Source organism: Phoca vitulina, unplaced genomic scaffold (assembly GCF_004348235.1).
Source record: "Phoca vitulina isolate PV1807 unplaced genomic scaffold, GSC_HSeal_1.0 scaffold64, whole genome shotgun sequence".
NCBI lineage: Eukaryota > Metazoa > Chordata > Mammalia > Carnivora > Phocidae > Phoca > Phoca vitulina.
Window position 1 is genome coordinate 4,666,621 of NW_022589767.1, and position 21,613 is coordinate 4,688,233.

The 21,613-nt window shown below is 38.0% G+C and overlaps 1 protein-coding gene across 1 annotated transcript in view; it reads left to right on the forward strand.

Moving 5' to 3' along the window:
- The window catches only part of DERA (deoxyribose-phosphate aldolase), a 119,562-nt gene that overhangs the window by 64,613 nt on the left and 33,336 nt on the right, over positions 1 to 21,613 (forward strand). The window contains exon 6 of the mRNA XM_032391742.1: positions 8,557 to 8,685. Within this exon, the coding sequence (XP_032247633.1) occupies positions 8,557 to 8,685 (129 nt within the window). The remainder of the gene's footprint in view (positions 1 to 8,556; positions 8,686 to 21,613) is intronic.

Sequence of the window (21,613 nt, forward strand, 5' to 3'; positions counted from 1 at the left end):
CTCTGCTCCTTGGATCTACATTCTCATCACACAGGCCTTTCCCATTGTGGCTAGGTTCTCTGATTCCTGTCAGTGAACACACTCCATCAGCACAGCCTCACTTGTTTTTCAGCTGGGAATGACGAGCAGAAGGTCAGGCTACGACCTCCATTTCTCCTCCTCAGTGTGGCACTAGTAGGAGGGATGTGAGGGGACAGATAGGAGACAACTCCTCTGCTGGTCATGCTACTATATTGATTACGCATCTACAATGTAATATATCCTGGGTTTCTAGTACACCCACTTTTGCTACCCCTGAAAACCTCATTATAAGTCAAAACATTTATTATCAGGTTTTTAATGTGACATCACGGTGCCAGCCACTTCTCTGGTGTATGTGTTTTGTTATATTTTTCATTATTCTGACTAATTTGCAGTCGTGGTGTTTGAATTCCATTTTCGTTTGTCAGTCATCTTTTATAATGGCCTTCCAGATTATTATTTTTCTGTTACGTGCAAGAATTATTCTTTCTTTTTTTTAAATGGGGGAATTTTTAGTTTCTGTAATGTTTGAATTTTTAACAATGAACGTGGATTACGTGTGAGTATGGGAGCAGAAAAATTAATAAAGGCTCCGGGGAATGAGGTCATGATGTATGCAAAGATGTAACCGTAGGATGTTTACTGAAGTATTATTCGTAATAGCAAAATATCTGAAACCTTAAGTATGCAATAATAGAAAAATGATTGAATAAATTATTTATAACCATGCAGTGGGAGATTGTGCAGCCATTAAAAATTGTGCTACAGACCTATATTTTTTAATATGGAAAGATGTCTGTGATATTTTGGGGGGGGAAAGCAGGTTACCAAATAATATGTACCATATATAATCACATTTTTTTTGTCTAAAAAACAGGATGACTGATAATCTCAAAAGCCCTTCTGTAAGAATAATATCTAGATGTTAAATAAATTACAGCAGTGTATGTGAAAAGTGTCTTTTTAACATTTATTTTTGAATAATTTTAAACTTACAGAAAAGTTGCAAAAATCATACACACAACTTTTACTCTTTACTGATATTCCACAATTATTAAATTCTGCCCCATTTACCTTTTGCCTTTTCATTGTCTGTGAGTATGTATACGTGTGTGTGTGCATGTGCATATATATAAAATTATGGATGTGTAATTGTTGTTTTAATTATTTGAGATTAAGTGGCAGACCTGTCGATCCATTACTCATAAATATTTCAGTGTGTATTTTCTAAAAACAAGAACACTTGTACCAAGCCACAGTACACCTTCAAAATCAGGAAATTAACATTGATAGCATACTACCGTTAAATCCGTAGACTTTGTTCATTTGGCAGATTGTCTCAATAATGTTTTTTATTAGTTTCAGGATCAATTGTTACATGTCTCCTTAGTCTTCTTCAATCTGAAACAGTCCTCAATCTTTCCTTGAGTTTGAAGAATAGTGCCTACCATTTTGTAAAATATGCTTCATTTGGGTTTGTTTGATGTTTTCCTCATGATTAGATTCAAATTATATATTTTGGGGAGAAATACCACAGAAGTTTTGCTCAGTTCACCTCAGTGCATTATTTCAGGAGTCATAAGATGTTGATTTGTCCCATTATTGATGATGTTAATTTTTAAATGGCTAAGATGCTGTCTGGCAAGTTTCTCCATTATAAAATTAATAAGTATTTTGTGTTTTAATAAGTAATTAATATAGTATATGAATGGAGATATTTTGAGACTATGTTAATATCCTGTTCCTCATCTAACTTTTATTCACTAGTTTTAGCATTCATTCATAATTCTTCTGTTGTTACTCTGATAGTTGTCAAATGGTGATTTTCTAATTCTTCCATTTCTTCTATACTTATTAGTTAGCATTACCTTCTCCTCCCCCACTTTCTTCCCCTCTCTTTGTAAGAACTCGTGGAGTTCTATTTTACTCAATTGGTTATAATCCCATTACTGTCATTGTTATTTTGGTACTCAGATTATCCCAGATTTGGCTAGTGGGAGCTGCTTCGGATGGTTCTTCTGTCCTTTTGACGTGTTCTTATTACTCGTTGAGAACTTCCTTGAATTCTTATCAAAGATATTTCAGGCTTATCTTTAACTTTTTCTCCCTGAGCTCTGGAATCACCCATTTTCCCAAGGAGCTCTGCTTCCTTTTATTGAAGACTGGTATTTAGAAACCAAGATTTGGGTGCTCAGTGTGCTCCTTGCTGCAAGGCTGTGGTTTTTCGGCTTTCTCAGTGGACAGATCTAGGAAACACATGAATGTTCACATATACACGATGAGCATGTATAAACACACATGCATTTATATCTATTTATCTATTATCTATCTCTATCAGAAACCATGAGTTCACACTGATGACTTCCTCACAAGCCAACATCATATGGTTATTCTTGCCCTTTCTCTTCCTATATTGATGCCCCTCTTTCTTGTCACGAGAAATCTTGTTCCCATCATCCTCAGTATATTTATTTACTTGATCAGTTGCCTTGTATGTAACAGTCTCCTGGACGCGCGGCCTGTCTCCCTGGTCCAGTACTGCACACTCAGGCTGGTGGAGCTTGCCAAGTCCTCCAGAACTCCCAGCCCTCACTGATGAGGATGTCCACCCCCCGACCCTGATCTGGCAGCATGTGAGCCCAGAGTTTCCCAAGGCCCCAGTGACAGTGCCAGTCCCAAGTTTACCTCCTCCTTCACAGCAGCATGCAAATGAGAGTACCTCTGCTCCCCCACCTCTCTCTGGCTGGGAGTGCCCACGGAGTAGAGTTCCAAATTGTCTTTTTAAACCAATAACAAGAAGCTGTTTGGTCTTAATTGTAAAAGTATAATGTTTTAGAGCAAATCATAGTTTATCTTCATTTTTATAACTGCTTCTTATTAAAGGTGAATCCAAGAGAAAAACAGTTAATCGATTACCTTCATAATCATTTAAATAATTACTTTTACATTTGAGATGTCTTTGAGCTCCAAAAGTAAAGATCTTTTATCCAATCTTGAGTAGAAAAATGATGCTTGGAGAGGTTCAGTAACTTTCCCAAGTGACACAGCTAATTAGTGGGCAAACAAGTGCAGAAAAGTCCTGATTCAGACAAGTGAATGTCACTACAACATAATGTGCTGTTCTCATCCCATCCAGAAGGCTCATAGAGCAATTTATAGATTTTTTTTAGTGTATTGAATCATACAAAATTAAGTATTTTATGTTTCTGAATTATTCTGGAACTTTTCAATTTCCTCAACTTTGTTTTCCCTAGAAGAATGAAAATCAGGTTCTAGGGTTGTGATGCTCATCTGTAATGTTAGTAATTTGAACTAAATGGGAGTTGACATCCCTTTAGGTTCTAGGTTTTGATTAGTCTATTCATTAAGTTCTTCAGTTTATTTCCTTGAGAATGTATTTTAATGACAGCACGTGTGTACCTGCCTGCATGTATGTATGTGGTGAGACAGAGGGAGAAAAGTGTGAGAAATTTTAGGCAAGTCATTCATCTGTCCACATTTCACTTTTCGCGTATGAAATGTGGAGGTAATTTGCCAGCTACCCCACAGGGATACTTAACTGATGTGAAGAAAACACTGAGCATTGTTGAAGGAAGATGCTTTGAAGACTTAGGGGGTTTCTCATTCTTTTGAGTAGCTGCTCCTCATGAAGAGTTTTTTGGAAAGAGGATCTATTGAACTTGTTAATTCCACTGTAATTTCCTTCACATGTGTATTCCGGGAGCAATTATATAAATCCACATCCTGCTGCTTCCTTTCCTGCTGATGTGGAGGAAAATCCACCCATTCGTTTTTCCATTGTTTTACTCATCTATATTGAAAGGAAAGTGACAGTTGAGTATGTTAAAGGACATTATGATTCGAGATTGTGTAGGTTACATTTCAGCCATCAAGCCACTTGGATTTGCATATGTCATCTATCACTGTGATGCCAGGGTGCTTAAAACTACCTGGACACTAATAATGCTTATTTGTGGCTTCCGTGGTTTGTGTTGGAGTAAAGTGGTCTATTTTCCTTACATGTTAAATTTGTGAGTTCTGATTATGCCTTCATGAGTATTAAGACAGTGCCTGCTCCGTTTTGTTTTTCAAAGTTACTTTTGCATTTCTGGAAGTATATAAGGAAAAGTTTGGAAATCTAGTATTGAATGATTAAATGCCTACTAACTGCCTTGTTCTGTTCTAGCCATATGTATTATTTTATCTAATCTTCACAAAAATATGTGAGCAAACTGCGGCTCTCTAAGTGATCAGGCGTAGGAAATTTTAATGATTCCTATAAATTTGCATAACTAGCAAGTAGCAAAACTCTTATCCTAGAAGTCTGGGAGCATGGGCTCCAAGTTAAAAAATGTTTGTGATATAGTAAACATTTTTCCCCCAGCCTGCTTTCTAGGCCCTAGAGAGGTTGTGTTTATGTTCTTTAAGAAACGTAGGTCACTAGAGGGTATTATGCTAAGCGAAATAAGTCAATCAGAGAAAGACACATATCATATAATCTCACTGATATGAGGAATTCTTAATCTCAGGAAAGAAACAGGGTTGCTGGAGTGGAAGGGGGTGGGAGGGATGGGTTGGCTGGGTGATAGACATTGGGGAGGGTATGTGCTATGGTGAGCGCTGTGAATTGTGTAAGACTGATGAATCACAGACCTGTACCTCTGAAACAAATCATACGTTATATGTTAAAAAAAGAAGAAGATAGTAGGAGGAGGAAAATGAAGGGGGGGGAATTGGAGGGGGAGACGAACCATGAGAGACTATGGACTCTGAGAAACAAACTGAGGGTTCTAGAGGGGAGGGGGATGGGGGGATGGGTTAGCCTGGTGATGGGTACCAAAGAGGGCATGTTCTGCATGGAGCACTGGGTGTTATACGCAAACAATGAATCATGGAACACTACATCAAAAACTAATGATGTAATGTGTGGTGATTAACATAACATAATAAAAAAATTAAAAAAAAAAAAAGAAGGAAATGTAGGTCACAGTATCCCCTGCTTTTATAAGTCCCTCTCTGTCAGAACCTAATAAACACTCAGCAGTAACTGTAACAGCACCACCCCCAAGGCCAGAAACAGGAAAACAAGTAGCTGACCTTCCCTGAGCATTAACCTATGTCCCAGAAACTGTCCTTAGCACTTTATACATATTAGCCTATTTAATGCTTAAAATAACTCCTTGAGGTGTGCGTACCTCTATTATCCCCATTTTATTGAAAAGGAGACAGAGGCAAAGTTTGAGGTAATTGCCCAAATCAAATAACAAATGAGTTTTGGAACTGGAGTATGAACCCAGGGAGTGGGGCACCCACGCTCTATTGTCCCACACTTATACCACACTTCTCAGTAAGTATTTGTTTTACTAAAATTCTGAGTTGGAAACTAATGAAACCAATTCAGATTAAGTTAAACGGAAAAGGTGTCTATTGGGCGGACATAGAGTAGCTCACCGAGTCAGTAAGAAGCCTGGAGAACCAGGCTTGGAAAACAAGCAGGACCATGAAAGACTGGGGCGCAGAGAACACGGCCGGATGTGCCACTGGAAGAGTGGTTATGAGGCCACTCCTGGTGCTGCCACCACCGGCTGGTGGCCCCTGGGTCATGGCGCTGTTGGATCTGCTGCCATCGGTGATCCCGCAGTAGTAATACTAATGAACATCCTGACTGCATTGTCATCTTAGCATCACTCAGGAAGATTCAGAGGCCCAGGTAGAAGCATTTGCTTGATGGAGTCCAGGTCACATTATACAAAGGACAGGTTCGGTATATACTTTTTGATTGAATTGTTCTGGTATACTCTGGGCAGAATAGTAACAGGAAAGAAAGTGACAAACAACTTTCCAGGGTGGAACTCTAAAGATTAAGGTACTTGCTGAGAAAAACTGGACCCTGTTATGTGGTGGAATAGGTCAGTAAAATGATTTGAGGAGTTGGCAGGTAGAGAATGAGAAGGCACTGGGTTACGTATTTGTTTAAATCCAGTTACCCTCTGAGTGACCAGTTTGGATCATGGATTACAGAGCATCACTTGGTGGCTGATGATTGAGTCATAAAATACATCTTTTTTTTTTTTTTTTCCCCTGGTTAATTTTAACGGTAGATGAAGAAATTGACTGGGTATCAAAAGGTGATACCTTTTAGAAAAGGGCTGATGGTTTTGTTCATAAATATGATCAGGATCACTGTTTTAAGAATTTTGTACAGATCAGACTTCACCTCCACAAATGTTGTAATAAAACATTTTCAAGCCTTATCTGATGACTCACTGGTTATAAGCACTAATCCATATAACAAGATTTTGGTCCAGTACAAGGAGTTGGGTCAGGCCACGGATAAGATTTGGCTTTTATCACACAACACTTAATTGAAACTCATTTTCCTAGAATTCTGAGCTTAAGAGTCATGGTTAAACTTTCTGAGTGCTTACAATCAGCCAGACAACGTGTATTTTGTATATATCTTCCCTTTTAATCCTCATAATAACCCAATAAAGTATTATTATTGACACTTCAAGGAGGGGACTGAGGCTGAGAGAATAACTTGCCCAAGGTCATGCAGGAAGGGATGGAGTTGGGTTTTAAATCCACATTTGTCTGACTCTCGAGCCTGCTTTTGATCGCAGCGCTGTACTGTGGAAGAAAAATCATTAATTAAGTCTCAGGTTAACTCTGGGTTAGCATTCTTGAATTTTCAGATCAAGAGATTTCCTTGTCACCAGTTCTTAGCGAACAACTTTCTGTTTTTAGATTCAGTAACTCGAAAAATGTCATTCCATCCAAGATTTGTTCCCTGAGTTAAAAGAATATAAATTTTTATTGCCACTTAGTCTTTGCTGTCTATACCATCCTCACATGTTTTCATATTGGATGTTGGGTGAGATGACTTCTCACGATTTGGGGAGGATGGGCAGGCAGGGTGAGGTAGTCAGTGTGGCATCTGAGATCATCTCTAATGCTCCAAACCACTGATTACTAGGGATTTGTGAAAATACTCAGTCCTTTCTTGAAAAACCTTCTGTGGGTGCCATCTCTTGACAGTGACAAACACTAAAATTTGCCAAGCATCCTGTAGTAGAATATTTGCTTTTATTTGTGTTCAGTTTTCACTTTGAGCTTCAGGTTAAGTTCAGGTTTTCTAGGATTGGGAAGCCAGGTTTTCTTCACCTTGTTATAATTTTCATGGTTTTGACTGAGTTTGCTGACTTGTGACTAATTTTTAGTATTTTACATGTACTTTAATAAACCTGTGAATTAGGGAAGTCTCATGTCCACATTAAAAACTGCTTACCCTAACCCTAACCCTTAATTATGAATGTTTCTTTCCTGCTCAATTTCGTCCATGTGCTTATATCCGACAAAATATGCACATATACGGAGGAACAAAAAAGCCCTGATAGTCCTGTTAGTGTGGTAATAGCCCAAGTTCAAGGAATGAGTGCAGCTGACCTGATGCAGGGTCAAAGCCAAAATCCACTGGTATCATGACAGAAGACTATGTTAAGTAATTTTTCAAAAATTTCATACTCATTAAACTGATTTTGTTTACTAAAAGTCTGTCAGTTTTGTTTGAATATGAAATGTTTTCCCCCTTGATTCTTTTTTTGTGGTTGAGTATAGTTTTGCGTTTTTCTTTGGTGTATGTATATATTTTTTTTTTTTTAAAGATTTTATTTATTTATCAGAGAGAGAGAGACAGAGGGAGAGAGAGGCAGGCAGAGGGAGAAGCAGGCTCCTTGCTCAGCAAGGAGCCCGATGTGGGACTCGATCCCAGGACCCTGGGATCATGACCTGAGCCAAAGGCAGACGCTTAACCGACTGAGCCACCCAGGCATCCCTGGTGTATGTATATTTTTAATCAAGCTGCTTTCAGGGTGCAATGTGGAGCCCTCAAAAGCCAGATTTGGTACTGGGTTCAGGGGTTAATAGATTCAAGACTGCACCTGCGAGTCTCTCTACAACTGGCTTTGTGCACATACATCCAGCATACCTGGCTAGGCTCGATGCTTTTTTGTCAGATATTTAGACACATGCCCTGGCGGATAGTGGGGAAGGTGGTTATGTCTTTATTGTCATTAGCAGAGCTCTCAGGAAAGGCCTGCTTTAGATTCTAACAAGAGAACTTATTATGTGTGAATGGAAGAATTAATAAGGACCTGAGGATTTTTTTTTTTTTTAGTTTGCAAAGTGGGACACCCCCATATATGATAGATAAATGTCTTTTTTCTTGTAACATATGGGAGAGGTAGAAATTATTTGTAATTTGCATGTCATTAGAACGATATTTAAAAAGCTGCGTGGCTCTGGACCTTGGGCAGGGGCTTAGAAAGTTCCACGGTAGCAAACTAAGCATTTCTTATAACGGGATGTGAACGGCAACAGAATGCTCTAGGCGATATTAAATTGGGGTGATTTTTAGAAAGTGACAAATGTTTTATGTTTCCTAAATCCGAGATGGGTTCTACCAGCTGCACATGGCTGCCAAGTTATGTTATCACTTGCCTGCTTTGTAACTGCTTCAATTCCTTCCTCCCCCAGCCCTGTATGATGAGATTCGTCAGTTTCGCAAGGCCTGTGGGGAGGCTCATCTCAAAACCATCTTAGCAACAGGAGAACTTGGATCTCTTACTAATGTCTATAAAGCCAGTATGATAGCAATGATGGCAGGTAAGTGTTCTATATTCAAATGACGATATCTATTGAATTGATGTTTTTAGGAGAAATAAGTAAGCTAAAATATTTGGCTATTAGCTAAAACATGCTAACCACTTGGAAATTTGGGTGGGAGGACTCAGATATTTTGTGAATACGTGTACAGTGTGAAGTGGTCACAAACTTGGCTTTCTTGCACGTTTTTTGTGGCATTTCATCGCTGCACTATCCTTGTAAGACAGTAGATGGCTCTCTTGTTAGTGAATTGCCTTCTTGTTACTCTTTGATTATTCATTCATCAACATATGTTAGACAGGAATTTCTTTAACTCTGACTTATTTCTCCCTGTGAATTTAAGTGTTTGATTTTTCTCAGAGATGTGTATCTCTACTGGTTCAGGCAGCCTGTGCTTTTGTTTGTGTTAATTTTTCTTTTAAATGTGGCGCAGTATCATTGCTTTTTATGCTTTGAAATGCAGGTTGACTTATTCTTCATCTCCTTGAACAGAAGGCCTGTCCATTCATACATCCAAGCTTGAAACCTGGGAGTCAGGCTTGATTCCTTCTTTTCCTCGTCTTCCCCTAAACCAGCGAATGAGTCTGGAGAACTCTACCTCTTCACTGTATCTAACACATCATCTCTGTACCCTGCGTGCTCCCTTCTCTGGCCATTGCTGTACCCCACACGCATCACTTCAGTCTCCTCACTGCTCTCCCCTGCCTCCGCTTTTGTCCCCTTCCAGTCTGTTGCCCACACAATTGCCAGAATGGTCTCTTAAAAATGCTAATTGGGTTTTGGTCCTGCTTGCTTAAAATCCTTCGGTGGCTTACGGTGCCTCTGGACCCAGCTGGAGACAAAGGAAGATACCTGTGCACCTGTCCACTTGAGCTCATATTTGCCAGCAGGGCACCTCAGAAGCTGGTGAGCTTTATGTAATCTTGCCACCAAAGGATTCTTTTAAATGTGAAGGTGTAGGGCAAATGAGAGAGGTGACGGAGGGGAGCAGCCTTCTTTTCAGCAAGATGTGAGGGAAATATAATTCACTTCCATAAATAAGAAACAACACACACACAAGGTCTTCACCAGAAGCTGCACTCTCCACCCCCTGCCCCCACTCTCACATCACTGTCAGAGTCAGGGTCACCACAAGCCTCACGCGGCCTGCCCACTCAAAAAACAACAACAAAAAGTCCTTCAGTGGCTTCCTTTCATCGTCAAGGTAAAATGTAAATTCCTTCAGCCTGATTTTAAGAAAAGGTCCTTCTTAAGACCCTGCCTGTGCCTCCACAGGCTCCTCATTTCCCCTTCACACCATATGCTCCAGCTCTATGAAATTCCTCGTAGTTCTCTGCTGATGGTACCCTCCAAACCTTTCAAGGCTTCCTACGTGCTGTGCCCCCTGCCTGGAATGCCTTTTGCCCAAGTAATTCCTTCACATCTTTGGCTTCAGCACAGGTGTCCCTTCTTTCAAGAGTATTTCCCCAATACTGCTTCCTCCCTCGCCACTTGGTTCAGTATCTCTTCTGTGTGCCCACGTAACATTCTGTTGAAACCCCTGTCAGATGACATGTCCCACTATCGTGGGATCGAGTACTGAGTTTCGAGGTGCCCTACTAGTGGCTCTGTACGTGGGTGAAGATACCTAACTTCTCAGTCTTCAGTCTGGGCCTCTATTGTAGTCCCCCTCTAGATTTTTAGACTCGTGTACTTTTTGAGTCCTGTCAGACCTAGCTTCATTCCCTGGGGCTCTACTGAAAATCAGCCTGCTAGGCATTCATGAAGCTATTGCTGTGCTCATTGCCCCTGTATCCAGATGATCTCTGCTCTGGTTGTCTCATTTCGAGCACAGTCTCTGAAAATCTAAGGTGAGGGATGGAACACGTTAAACAGTGGGTCATCTGTTATGTTGGCATTTCAAAGGTCCACAATAATAGAAGCCTCACTGCAGCTCTTATGAGCCTGGGTGAAGCCCCCTGAGTCCTAAGTACACAGGTAACTCCCTTTTCATGCTCCTTGCCGGGACAAGGGATTGTTAGCCTAGAGTGCTGTGATCTAGGTCGCAATGAAAGTATATTCATTCTGGGAGGTCAGCCAACCCTGTCCTCCTCACTGCACCTACTGCTCATGATAGGAACGTGGTATTTAGGTCATCATTCCAGGAAGTCCCTCTTCTACCCTCCGCCCCACCCACCCACAGAAAAAAAATGTGAGTAGGTACATGCTCTCCCCTGTCTCTTCCTGTCTGCTTGGATCCCTGTCCATGTTGTTCCTTATCTCCTTCATTTCTTCACTTAAGCAGTGTCTGTTGAGTACTTACTATGGGTAATAAAACTTGTATTTGTGGTGTGCTTTACCAGATGCTTTAAAATAATATTCCTTAATCTGCACATCAACCCTGTGGTTGATGAAGAAACTTAAAAAGTGACTTGTCTAAGGTCACAAAGCTGATAGACCACAAAGAGTCATTATTTGGACCCAGGTCTTCTGGCTCCAGGAGTATTGCTTTCTCAGCTGTAACACAGCTGTCTCCCGGGGCACTGTGCTTGACCTTATAATGAGTTAAAGACATACACAGTCTTTGCAAGGTATAATAAGTGAAAGCATCCAGCATACTTCCTGGCCCATAGTTTCTGGTTCCTATTCTCTTAAGAAGGTATATAATAGAAATGAGGTATGTTTTGAAGAATTTTTAAAAATTTTCGACTAAATTTACATTTATATAAGTTACAGCTCTACTTTGGCATTTTTAATTGATTTTTTTTCCCTTAAAAATCAGCTGCATTGAGGTAAATTTATACACATTGAGGTGTTAAGTGTCCAATGTGATGACTTACAATTTGTATTTTTCATCATCCCCAAAATATCCTTTGTGCCCCTTTGCTTTCAGTTCCACTCTTTTTACTTCTGCCCTAGCTGCAATCAGTGCTCTGATTTTATCACCATAGATTGACTTTGCCAGTTTTAGAACATCGTATAGTTACACAGTATGCACTCTTTTGTGCTTGTTCTCCCTCCACCCCCAAGATAATAGCTGTGAGATCTATTCATGTTGTTCTGTGTATAAGGAGTTTGCTTAGGGGTATTCCATTGTACAAATATACTGAGTTGCCAAACTTACTGATATAAAGTTCATAATATTCTGATGTCTATAGGGTCTGTAGTTATACCTCCTTTTTTACTTCTGGTGTTGTCATTTTTGTTTTCTTTCCTGTTGTTTCTTTCTTTCTTTCTTTTCCCTTTTTTTTTTTTTTTTTTGGTAGAAGAGTTTTGCTAGAGTTCTGCAATTTTATTAATCTTTTCAAAGAGCCAATTTTTTGCTTTGCTGTTTTTTCATTGTCATTGAGTTAAAAATACTTCTAATTTCCCTTTGCTTTGCTGTTTTTTCATTGTCATTGAGTTAAAAATACTTCTAATTTCCCTTTCTCTTGATATTTAGAACGTTTTTAGAGTATTATTTAGAATAAACCTTTACACTGGCACACCTAAATACATAAAGCAAATAGTAACAGACATAAAGAGAAATCGACAGAATGTTTAATTTCCCAGTATTCTGTGCTTTTCTGGATATCTTATTGTTATTGACTTACAATTTAAAATTCTTTTATGCTCCGGGAATATCCACTGTAAAAATCTTTTGTCTTTTGAAATTGAAGAAATTTATAGGCCATTTTTATGGTATATTTAAGTATAAATACGCTTCAGGTGCACTTGAAAAGAATGTCATGTATTTGCAGATGTTAGTGGTAGTATTCTGTTAATATCAAGTAGGTCAAGTTGGTTGATCATATTTTTCAGATCTGGTTTTGTTTTATTTTGTTTTGGTCTACTTATTCTATTTATTACCAAGAGGACAGGGGTGTTAAAGTCTCCAAATATGATTGTAGATTTGTCTACTTATCCCTTTAGTTTTGTCAGTTTTTTCTAAATGTATTTTGGAGCCTTCATATTAAGTATATACACTTTTAGGATTGTTATGTTTATCGTTGATTTAGTGCATTCATTATGACATGTCCCTTTTTATCTATGGTACTAGTCCTATCTGAATGTCTACTTTCTGTGTAGACATTGTCTGGTATTAATCTAACCACACCAGCTTTCTTGTGTGTTTCTTACCATTTGCATGGCATATCTTTTTTCTATCTTTTTTTATGAAAAAAAATATATATGTGTGAAACCTATAACCCATCTTTGATTATATATTTAAAGCCATTTCTTGTAGGCTTTTTTTTAATCCATTGTGAGAATCTGTACTTTTTAATTAGAATGTTTTGTTCATTTTCATTTCACACAATTTTTGATATGATAGGAGTTAAGTCAGTCATCTTGAAGTTAGTTTCCTATTTGTTCTGATCCATTTTTTGTTTTGTTTTTTTCCTGCTACCTTTTGGGTTCATTAAATATTTGATAGCACTTCATTTTATTTTTTTCTGTTGGCTTTTTATCTACAGCCTCTTTGTACTTTTCAAGCACTTGCTCAATTATAATATGCATCTTTAACTTACCACAGTTTACATAGATTTAGTATTATTCTGTTTACACTTCATGTGTCATGAATGTAAGAACCTTAACAATAGTTGCGTTTACACCCTCTTTAGTCCTTTGAATTATTTTAGTGTTCTTCTTCCACCTATTTATAAACTCTTCAATATGATGTGATTTTTGTTTTAACAGTCATTTGTCTTTTAAGGAAATTAAAAGAAAACTAAGTAAAACTAGTCTTTTATATTTTCTCACACATACATCATTTCCTTCTTTATTCCTTCTTGTAGGTCTGCTGGTGACTAATTCTCTTAGATTTTGTTCATCTGAAAATGTCTTCATTTTACACTCATGTTTCAAGGATTGTTTGCTGAATATGGTGTTCTAGGTTACAGTTTTACTCTTATTTCAGTACTTTAAACATGTCATTCCATTTCTTGGAATTTGGCTTTTTCTTGTTTTCCTGTAAGTACTGTTTCATCTTACTGTGGCTATGGTCAATCTGTATTTTCTCTTTATTTTTCACTAATTTGACCGTGATGTGCCTAAATATGGTTTTCTTTGTACTTATGCTGCTTTTAGTTTGCTAAACTTGGATTTGTAGGTTGATGTTTTCCACCCAGTTTTGGACATTTTATAATTATTTTTTCACAAATGTTTTCTACCCCATTTTCTCTCTCTTTCCCTTCTAGGACTGTAAGTACATGAGTGTTAGATATTGTCCCACAGGTTACTGAGGTCCTGTTTATTTTTTTAAAGATTTATTTATTGATTTTAGAGAGAGCATGAGTGGGAGGGAGCAGAGGGGGGGAGAGAGAGAGAGAGAGAGAGTCTCAAACAGATTTCTCCCTGAGCGCGGACCCTGGTGCAGGGCTTGATCTCATGACTTGAGTTGAAACCAAGGGTCTGATGCTCAACCGACTGTGCCACCCAGGCACCCCCTGTTCATTTTAATTTTAATCTTTCTCCTCTCTCTGTTCTTCTGATTGGTTCATTTACACGGATCTTCAAGTTTATTGACCCTTATTTTCCATCTCAAATTTGCTCTTAAGCCCCTCTAGTGAAATTTATTTTATTGTACATTTTTAGTTTTAGAATTTCCATTTGATTCTTTTTTAGGGATTTTCATTTCTCTGCTGATGTTCAACATATTTTCTCTCATAGAGATCATGTTTTCTTGTAAGTCTTTGAACATATTTATAGTAGTTGATTAAAAGTCCTTATCTGCTAATTTATATATCTGGATTATCTTGGGGTCTGTATCTTGAGCTGCCAGTTTTCCAGTGCCTGAAAATAGTTGCCTTTTGTATTTTGTTCAGCTGTGTGGTTGTTTGTAGCGGGAGGGTAAATCTGGTACACTTATTCTGTTGTGTCTTTGTGGCTTTTGTTTTCTCATTAATGTAGCATGAAAATCTCAAAAGGAAAGGTGTTTTATCATTATATTCGTAATTGTTATCTTGTTATATTGATAGCCATTTAGATTATTACAGAAAAATTCTCTGGAGAGTAAGCTAGAGATATGTAACTATATTAGTCTGATATCATACATCATTGTAAATAAAAAGTTAACCTAGGTGTTCACATTTTTGGTCAACTAAATGTTTACTAGCTTACTTTTGGTTTAATTTTGTTTAGGAATCTTTCGGAATGTTTTAGGGGAAGGAGCCATAGGTCATGGGAGCTAGAAGACTTGGATTCTTGTTCATTTTTGCATAATTTATGACTTTAATTGAATCAATTAATCTGATTATTATAGCTGCATTATAAAGTGTAAAGTAAGTACATTGCAGGTTATTAAAAAATATCAGCATACCTTCCTATGCTATCCTACCTCAGTCAGGAAGGAAACATAATTGAATTGAATCTTTTTTTTCTAGACTATTACAAGGCGTTATTCAGACTGTCACTTTTCAGAACCATTTGGTGTAGCTGCAGGAGATAGAATATATTGAGTTGGATTCCATTCTGTACTGATCTCAAAGCTTATTAATATGTTAGTATGATTGTTTAGTGAATCTTTTTTTTAATTTTTTTTAAAGATTTTATTTATTTATTTGACAGAGAGATACATAGCAAGAGAGGGAACACAAGCAGGGGGAGTGGGAGAGGGAGAAGCAGGCTTCCCACTGAGCAGGAAGCCTGATGCGGGGCTCGATCCCAGGACCCTGGGATCATGACCTGAGCCGAAGGCAGACGCTTAACGACTGAGCCACCGAGGCGCTCCTGTTTAGTGAATCTTAAATAGGAACTTGTTTTGCCAACTTTTGGCTCTGTCTTAAAAAATAAAAGTTTCGAAAGAATGATTAGTTGAGAATCACCATTAGATGTGGCCCAGTTAATTTTTTTATGCCACACTTCTCAGCTATGGTTATTTGTCATATCTTCTAATTCTTTTACTCTGGATAATATAGCAGCCATCTTAGCTCTTTAGATGTGTATCAGAATAAAATATTTAACTGGAGATCACTTCCTCAACAGCCATAATGATCCAGAACCAAGCCAGGAACAAGGAGGAAAAAAAGAAAGAAAACATTTCAAAGAGATGAAATATATATAAGATAATCTACAGTACAGCAGTAGTAATAGACAGTAACATTTCTTGAACATTTACTATGTGATAGATACTATTTTTAGGACTTTATGTATATTTACATTTAACCTTCACAGTGACTCTCTAAGGTAGGTACTTTTCTGCGGGAAAATGGGAACATCAGTTAAAAAGGATTTTTTGCTGCAATTCTACATGGTCATTATTGATATTTGGAAACATTCCAGATACTCTGTCTTTGTTACATCATTTCCTCTGTCTGTTATAGCTTTCTCTTCTCCTCTTAGCTGTTTTTAAAGATTTAAATATAATTTTCATCCTTTGTCAAATCTCTCCATGATCCTCTAGAGGCAGAATTAATTAATTGTTCATACCATCGTGCTCCTAGGACAGTTGTAAATATCAGTAGCATTTGTCACATGGTATCATCATCCATTGTTTTAGCTGTTGAATCTTTTGCAAAATTATGAACCTTCCTGAGTCAAGGACTATATCTAACTTATTTATATTTCTCTGTGATTACTGCTATGCCTGGTATCTAAGAGAGCCTAAGAAAATATCTTGATATACACAAATGAATGAATGGATGGATGGATGAATGAGAAAGAGATAAGGAAAAGTAAAAACAGGCAAAGTAAATGCTGAAGACCTAGACTCATCTTTCCAGATGTGCCATGATCTTGTAGACTTTGGACATGTTATCTTGAGAGCAAAATTTTACTTTAGTTGAACAAAAAGATAGATAATTTATACCATTGACAAGGAGATTATGTATTTGAGGCATTGTTTGGACGACCTAAGCAGTGGTGTGACATATAAACAGTTTGTGCGGCTCTAGGGCTAAGAAAGGACTAAAGAAAACTTTCTGCCTTGGCTTTTTGGATCTGACTTTCACATTACTGGCCATGTGGTGAGAGAAATGCAAATAAAGAAGGAGTGGAGGTAGGAATAAGCAATTCGAAGGGAATATAATCAGGAAAGAGAAACGAGAGCCATATTTTTTCATCAAACAATCCAAGAACAAGGTGATAGGAAGTAAGATAGAAAGGGAAACATGCTTATAGAAAAGAGAAGTCTAAAGCAGGTCCATCTACTGCTAAGGGATTTCAGCCCCGCAAATGCGCACATTAAGAATAATGCCAGAATGTAGAAAAGTGCCTTTATCTTTCAGTAGCGGTGGACTGTTCATACACACGCAACAGCTAACAAGCTCCGCTCTGAAGTTATTCTAGACCTTATCTTTGGAAATAATGCAGGCATGATAAATAAGGTTGGAGTAGAAAAGCACTAAAGATGCAATCATAATGTCATCAGGTTTGAATTGCTGATGAAGATCTGTGGGTAGAGTACGAACACAAAAATATGGGGCTTGAGAAAAGCAGACCTTGAAGGAATGCAAAATGAGTTTTGAACTTGGCTGGAATTTTGTAATGTATAGGAAATCAAAAATGAAAAAAGTAGGAACCAGGGGAGGGGATATTTGAAATTCAACCCAATAAGATCAGAGTAATTCAGAAACTATAAGATGAAGCAGAGAAATAAAAGAAAATATAAGGGAAGCCATTAAAAAAAATAAAACGAAGGGGAAAAAATAAACAGTGGGAAACTTGTTATGACTGAAGGAGACCAAAGCTCTAAAAGAAATGCTGTGATTGGTAGCAAATTAACATCTAAGACTTTTAAAAAACCATTTTTAAAAATTTAAATAGGAGTCAAATAGTAGAGTAAATGACAGTGTACATTTCTTTTTCTAAAGATTGTCACAAGTCACACTGAGTCCTTCATCTTGGGCTGCAAATCTTTGTACACTCAAGAAGTATTGATCCAGATGGCACATCTAGACCCCTGTGGTGATCCAGCCTGGTTTTCTTGTTTGGGGGGTTTTTAAAAATAAGATCTTGCCTTTCATAGGAAAAACATTTAATTTATGAAAAGGTATGCTACAGTTGAAAGTTCAGCACTGGGGAAAGCATAAGAATATAGATGTGTATTGGGGGTAAGATGTAATGGATTTAAAACATAAATTCATTTACAGTTCCTTAAACTAGCCCTGAGAATTAAACCACTTCTAGGGTAAAAACTGATTAACTTGCCATCTCATTCAAGGAGCAAATTTAAATTTAGCGCCCCCCACCAAGCAAAAATTTCAGAAGGTTTACCACCTCGCACCCACCCACCCACCCTACCCTGCAGTCCTCATCCACCCTCTTGCCATCCTTTGTTGAATGCAAAATAGGAGAGAGAAGCTACCATGTTTTCTGGCCTCCCAGTGGTATAGGAACCTCTGATGGTCCATTTTGGTATATGTGTATTATTTTAAAGAAAATCAGTGTACATTTAAACATAAAGTGTTTTCTTTGCCTCTTCATGGCTGGGCTTCTAGGGAAAAAAAGAAAAAGCTTGTAAGCATAGTTTTGTATGTGGTGTATACTAGTGTTTGTAAAATTTTACTGTGTGAGATTTTTAAAAATATAAGCCACCTGATTCTAAAATCTTATAATGGCCTTCTCCAGACCTAGTTTGCTCAGAGGAGTTTATGGGCGTAGAGGCTAGCACATATAAGTGCCTAGGAAGTGCTTGTGGATGGGGTCAGTTGTCAGGTACAGGGGCATCAGTAGATACTTGTAAACAACATGTATAAAACATGTATAAAATTCAGTTTTTTAATAAATCTATATTTTGCATTAAAAGAAACATTAAGGGACTTTTTTCATGTCTGGGTGAAATTCTGATACATGACATAGAGGCCAAATACTAAATATTTGCTCATGTTTCTGAGTTTCTATTACTCATTTGTCTTTGATTCCTAACATTCGTTATTTATTCTTTAATGTCTGTGCCGGATAGTTACTGATCAATTAGCCAACTCTTAAATGCTGGGAAACTGGAATCCTTGAATGGGTCTCTTAGCATATTTCACCAGGTAGATACTTGATATGCATTTTGTTGAATGAACAAATGAATAAAAATTAATAAATCATGTGAGGTTACTAGTTCACAGATTCCTTTTGCAATTGTCTTAAGAGGGAACTAGGGGAGGTACCTTATCACCTTTTAAGGGATGAAAACCTGACGCTCGGAAGTTAAGTGACTAGACCAAGGCCATACATTGAGGAAGTGGCAAAATTCTGAAGCACTTCTTGACTCTAGATTCTATACACAACCCTGTTCTCCACTCTGTAATTGCTCTGTATGTAAGATATTATATATAAGCTATGTGTAATCTTTGGGGGCACAGATGTATTTCTAGAGTCCCTGAATGAGATTTACATGTTGAGCTGTATTTTTTTATTGACAAGCAAAGTAAGGACAATATAGAAGAAGTAAGGACAATAGAGAGACACGGTATTTAGAGAAAAACTATAGGGGGTGGCAGACATGAAATAAACATGAAAGAGAACAATGAAAGCAAGCCCAGGGGCCCATACATGATAGGCCCACAGTAAATCCTTGTTGGAATGAAAAGGAAGGGTGCCAGGGGCACCCCCACCTCAGGTACATTGCATGTTTTTGTGTGTGTGTGTGTTTACCTGCTCTGCTGATGGTCCCATGATGATGCCCTGGGAATCCATCAGTGGGGTCATGACTTAACGACCGCTGCTCGAGTTCTGCACTGAAGTTCTTGGTAAATTTCATATTCCCCTTCCTGGGTGCTGAGAGGACAGCTAGGGAGTGATTTGGAAAGTGGACCTTTCTCTTAATCCACCCGATGGGGGCAGTCTGAGAATGAAGGAGCAGAGGGGGTGACATAAGAGGGTATGGGACCATGGTAATGGCATTGGAGCATATGTGGAAGAATGTCCCAGCATAGGATGAGGGTCATGGAAAACTTCCTGTGAAGAGGGATCGAAAAGAAATTGGGCATCTTATTTGGGAAGATGGCAATCGCTGGGGTTTTGATACTGTATTCAGATACTTGTATACACCCATACAAAAAGGATGAAAAAGCATGATTGTTCTCTATGATCCCAGGGTAGGAGGACTGGGACCCAGCTTTTAGAAGTTATAGAAAGATGGATTTTGGCCTGGTATAAGGCAGAGTTCAGTGAGGGTCCAGATTTTCCAGAAATTGGAAGGGCCACATCAGGAGATAGGAGGTGTTTAAAGCACAGGCTAGATCATAGCCTGATGGAGCTGCTGTTATATATGTGATACTCAGTGCCCATTAGAGATGCTTGCTATTTCAGAGCTCAGTGTGATCCTATACAGAAGAGAAAAACATCTCTCTCTCTCTCTCTCTCTCTCTCACACACACACACACACAAAGCTGTTTATATGTGTGTGAGACATTTCAGTGTAGATTATGATCCAGTATAGACGGGGCCCCAAATATGGAAATAATGAGAAAAGAGGAGTACATTGGTTTCCTTGGTTTCTACCTCAAACTGGGTGGCTTGAAACAACAGAAATTTATTATCATGGCTCTGGAGGGTAAAAGCCTGAAATCAAGCTAATTGGGCATCTTATTTGGGAAGATGGCAATCGCTGGGGTTTTGATATTGTAGTCAAATACTTGTATATACCCATACAAAAAAGATGAAAAAGCATGATTGTTCTCTTCCTGCCACGCTCCCTCTGTAATCTGCAGGGTAGAATCCTTGCTTGCCTTCTCTAGCTTCTGGTGTTTGCTGGCAATCCCTGGCATTCCTTAGCTTGTAGATGCAACACTCCATTCTGTGTCTCCATCAACACATGGCCCTGTGTATTTTTGTCTGTCTCTTCCTTTTTTATAAGGACACCAGTCACTTAATGGCCCCACCTTACTCAGCAAGACCTTGTCTTTACTCAACTAATTATGTCTGCGATGACCCTATTTCCAAATAGGTCACTTTGTAAGGTACCAGGGATTAGAATTTCAACATACCTTTTTGGGGGGCAAGATTCAACCCATAACAAAGAGAAATAGGGTTCTTGTGCTGTGATTCTCTTATTTCCTGTAAATACTTGAAGAAGTTAGAAAAAAATACTTTGAGTCAAACCAGCAAACTTAAATTCAGGTACAAAAGATTGATTTTTCCCTCAAAGCAATGTTGGATGGTTTTGTGGATAGGGGAAATCTAGTAGATATTAAATATTTTTATCTGCAAAAAGCATTTGGTAAGGTTCTCAATGGGAGATTAATGGCTAAAATAAAGAATGAGGCATTAGGAGATAAATTTGCTTATGAGCAAGAGACAGAGACTAACAGTAGAAGGAAATACTTTTTAGATTGGAAAGGAGTGACATACAGCACAAGCCAGGAATCAGTTTTGGGACCTATGGGTTTTTCACTTTATTTTTATTGGACTTTGTAATAAAAATACAGATCTTCAAACAGTCCAAGACAGAGTGAGTAATACTACAAGCATCAGTAATCAAAAGTTATTCTCTATCATAAACTAAATGACTGATAATAAATACTGACACAAGACTACACAATGTACCATAATATTATAAAATGGAGCAAGCGATTCTCCTGTGTTCTGTTTTCTTCTGCATGGGTGAATATTTCTTTATTTGCTTTTTAACAAGTATTTGCACGTTTCTAGGTTTACTTTATAAGCCAAATAAATGAAAAAATATATATATTTTTTAAACTTAGGAAGATGTGCTAGCTGAGAGAAAAATTGGTTGAAGCAAGACAAAGGTTATATCGCCATTTACTAGTATAAAGAAATTAGGGACCCTGTGTGTTAAATTGCTTAGCAAGCTATTCAGTAAAAAGACTTAAGGAGTGAGGGGGCGTTCTGGAAATCATCAGCTTATTATGCAGTCATGACTTTAATGGAAGCATATACAAAAAAGTCATTGTTAGAATGATGAAGCTATGTATCTGAGGCAGGGAAATATCATAGTACGGAACTTTTCTCTCTTCTTTTCCATTTTAAAAATTTTAACAAAATGGATTGAAACAATCCATAACATTCAGTGATTGTG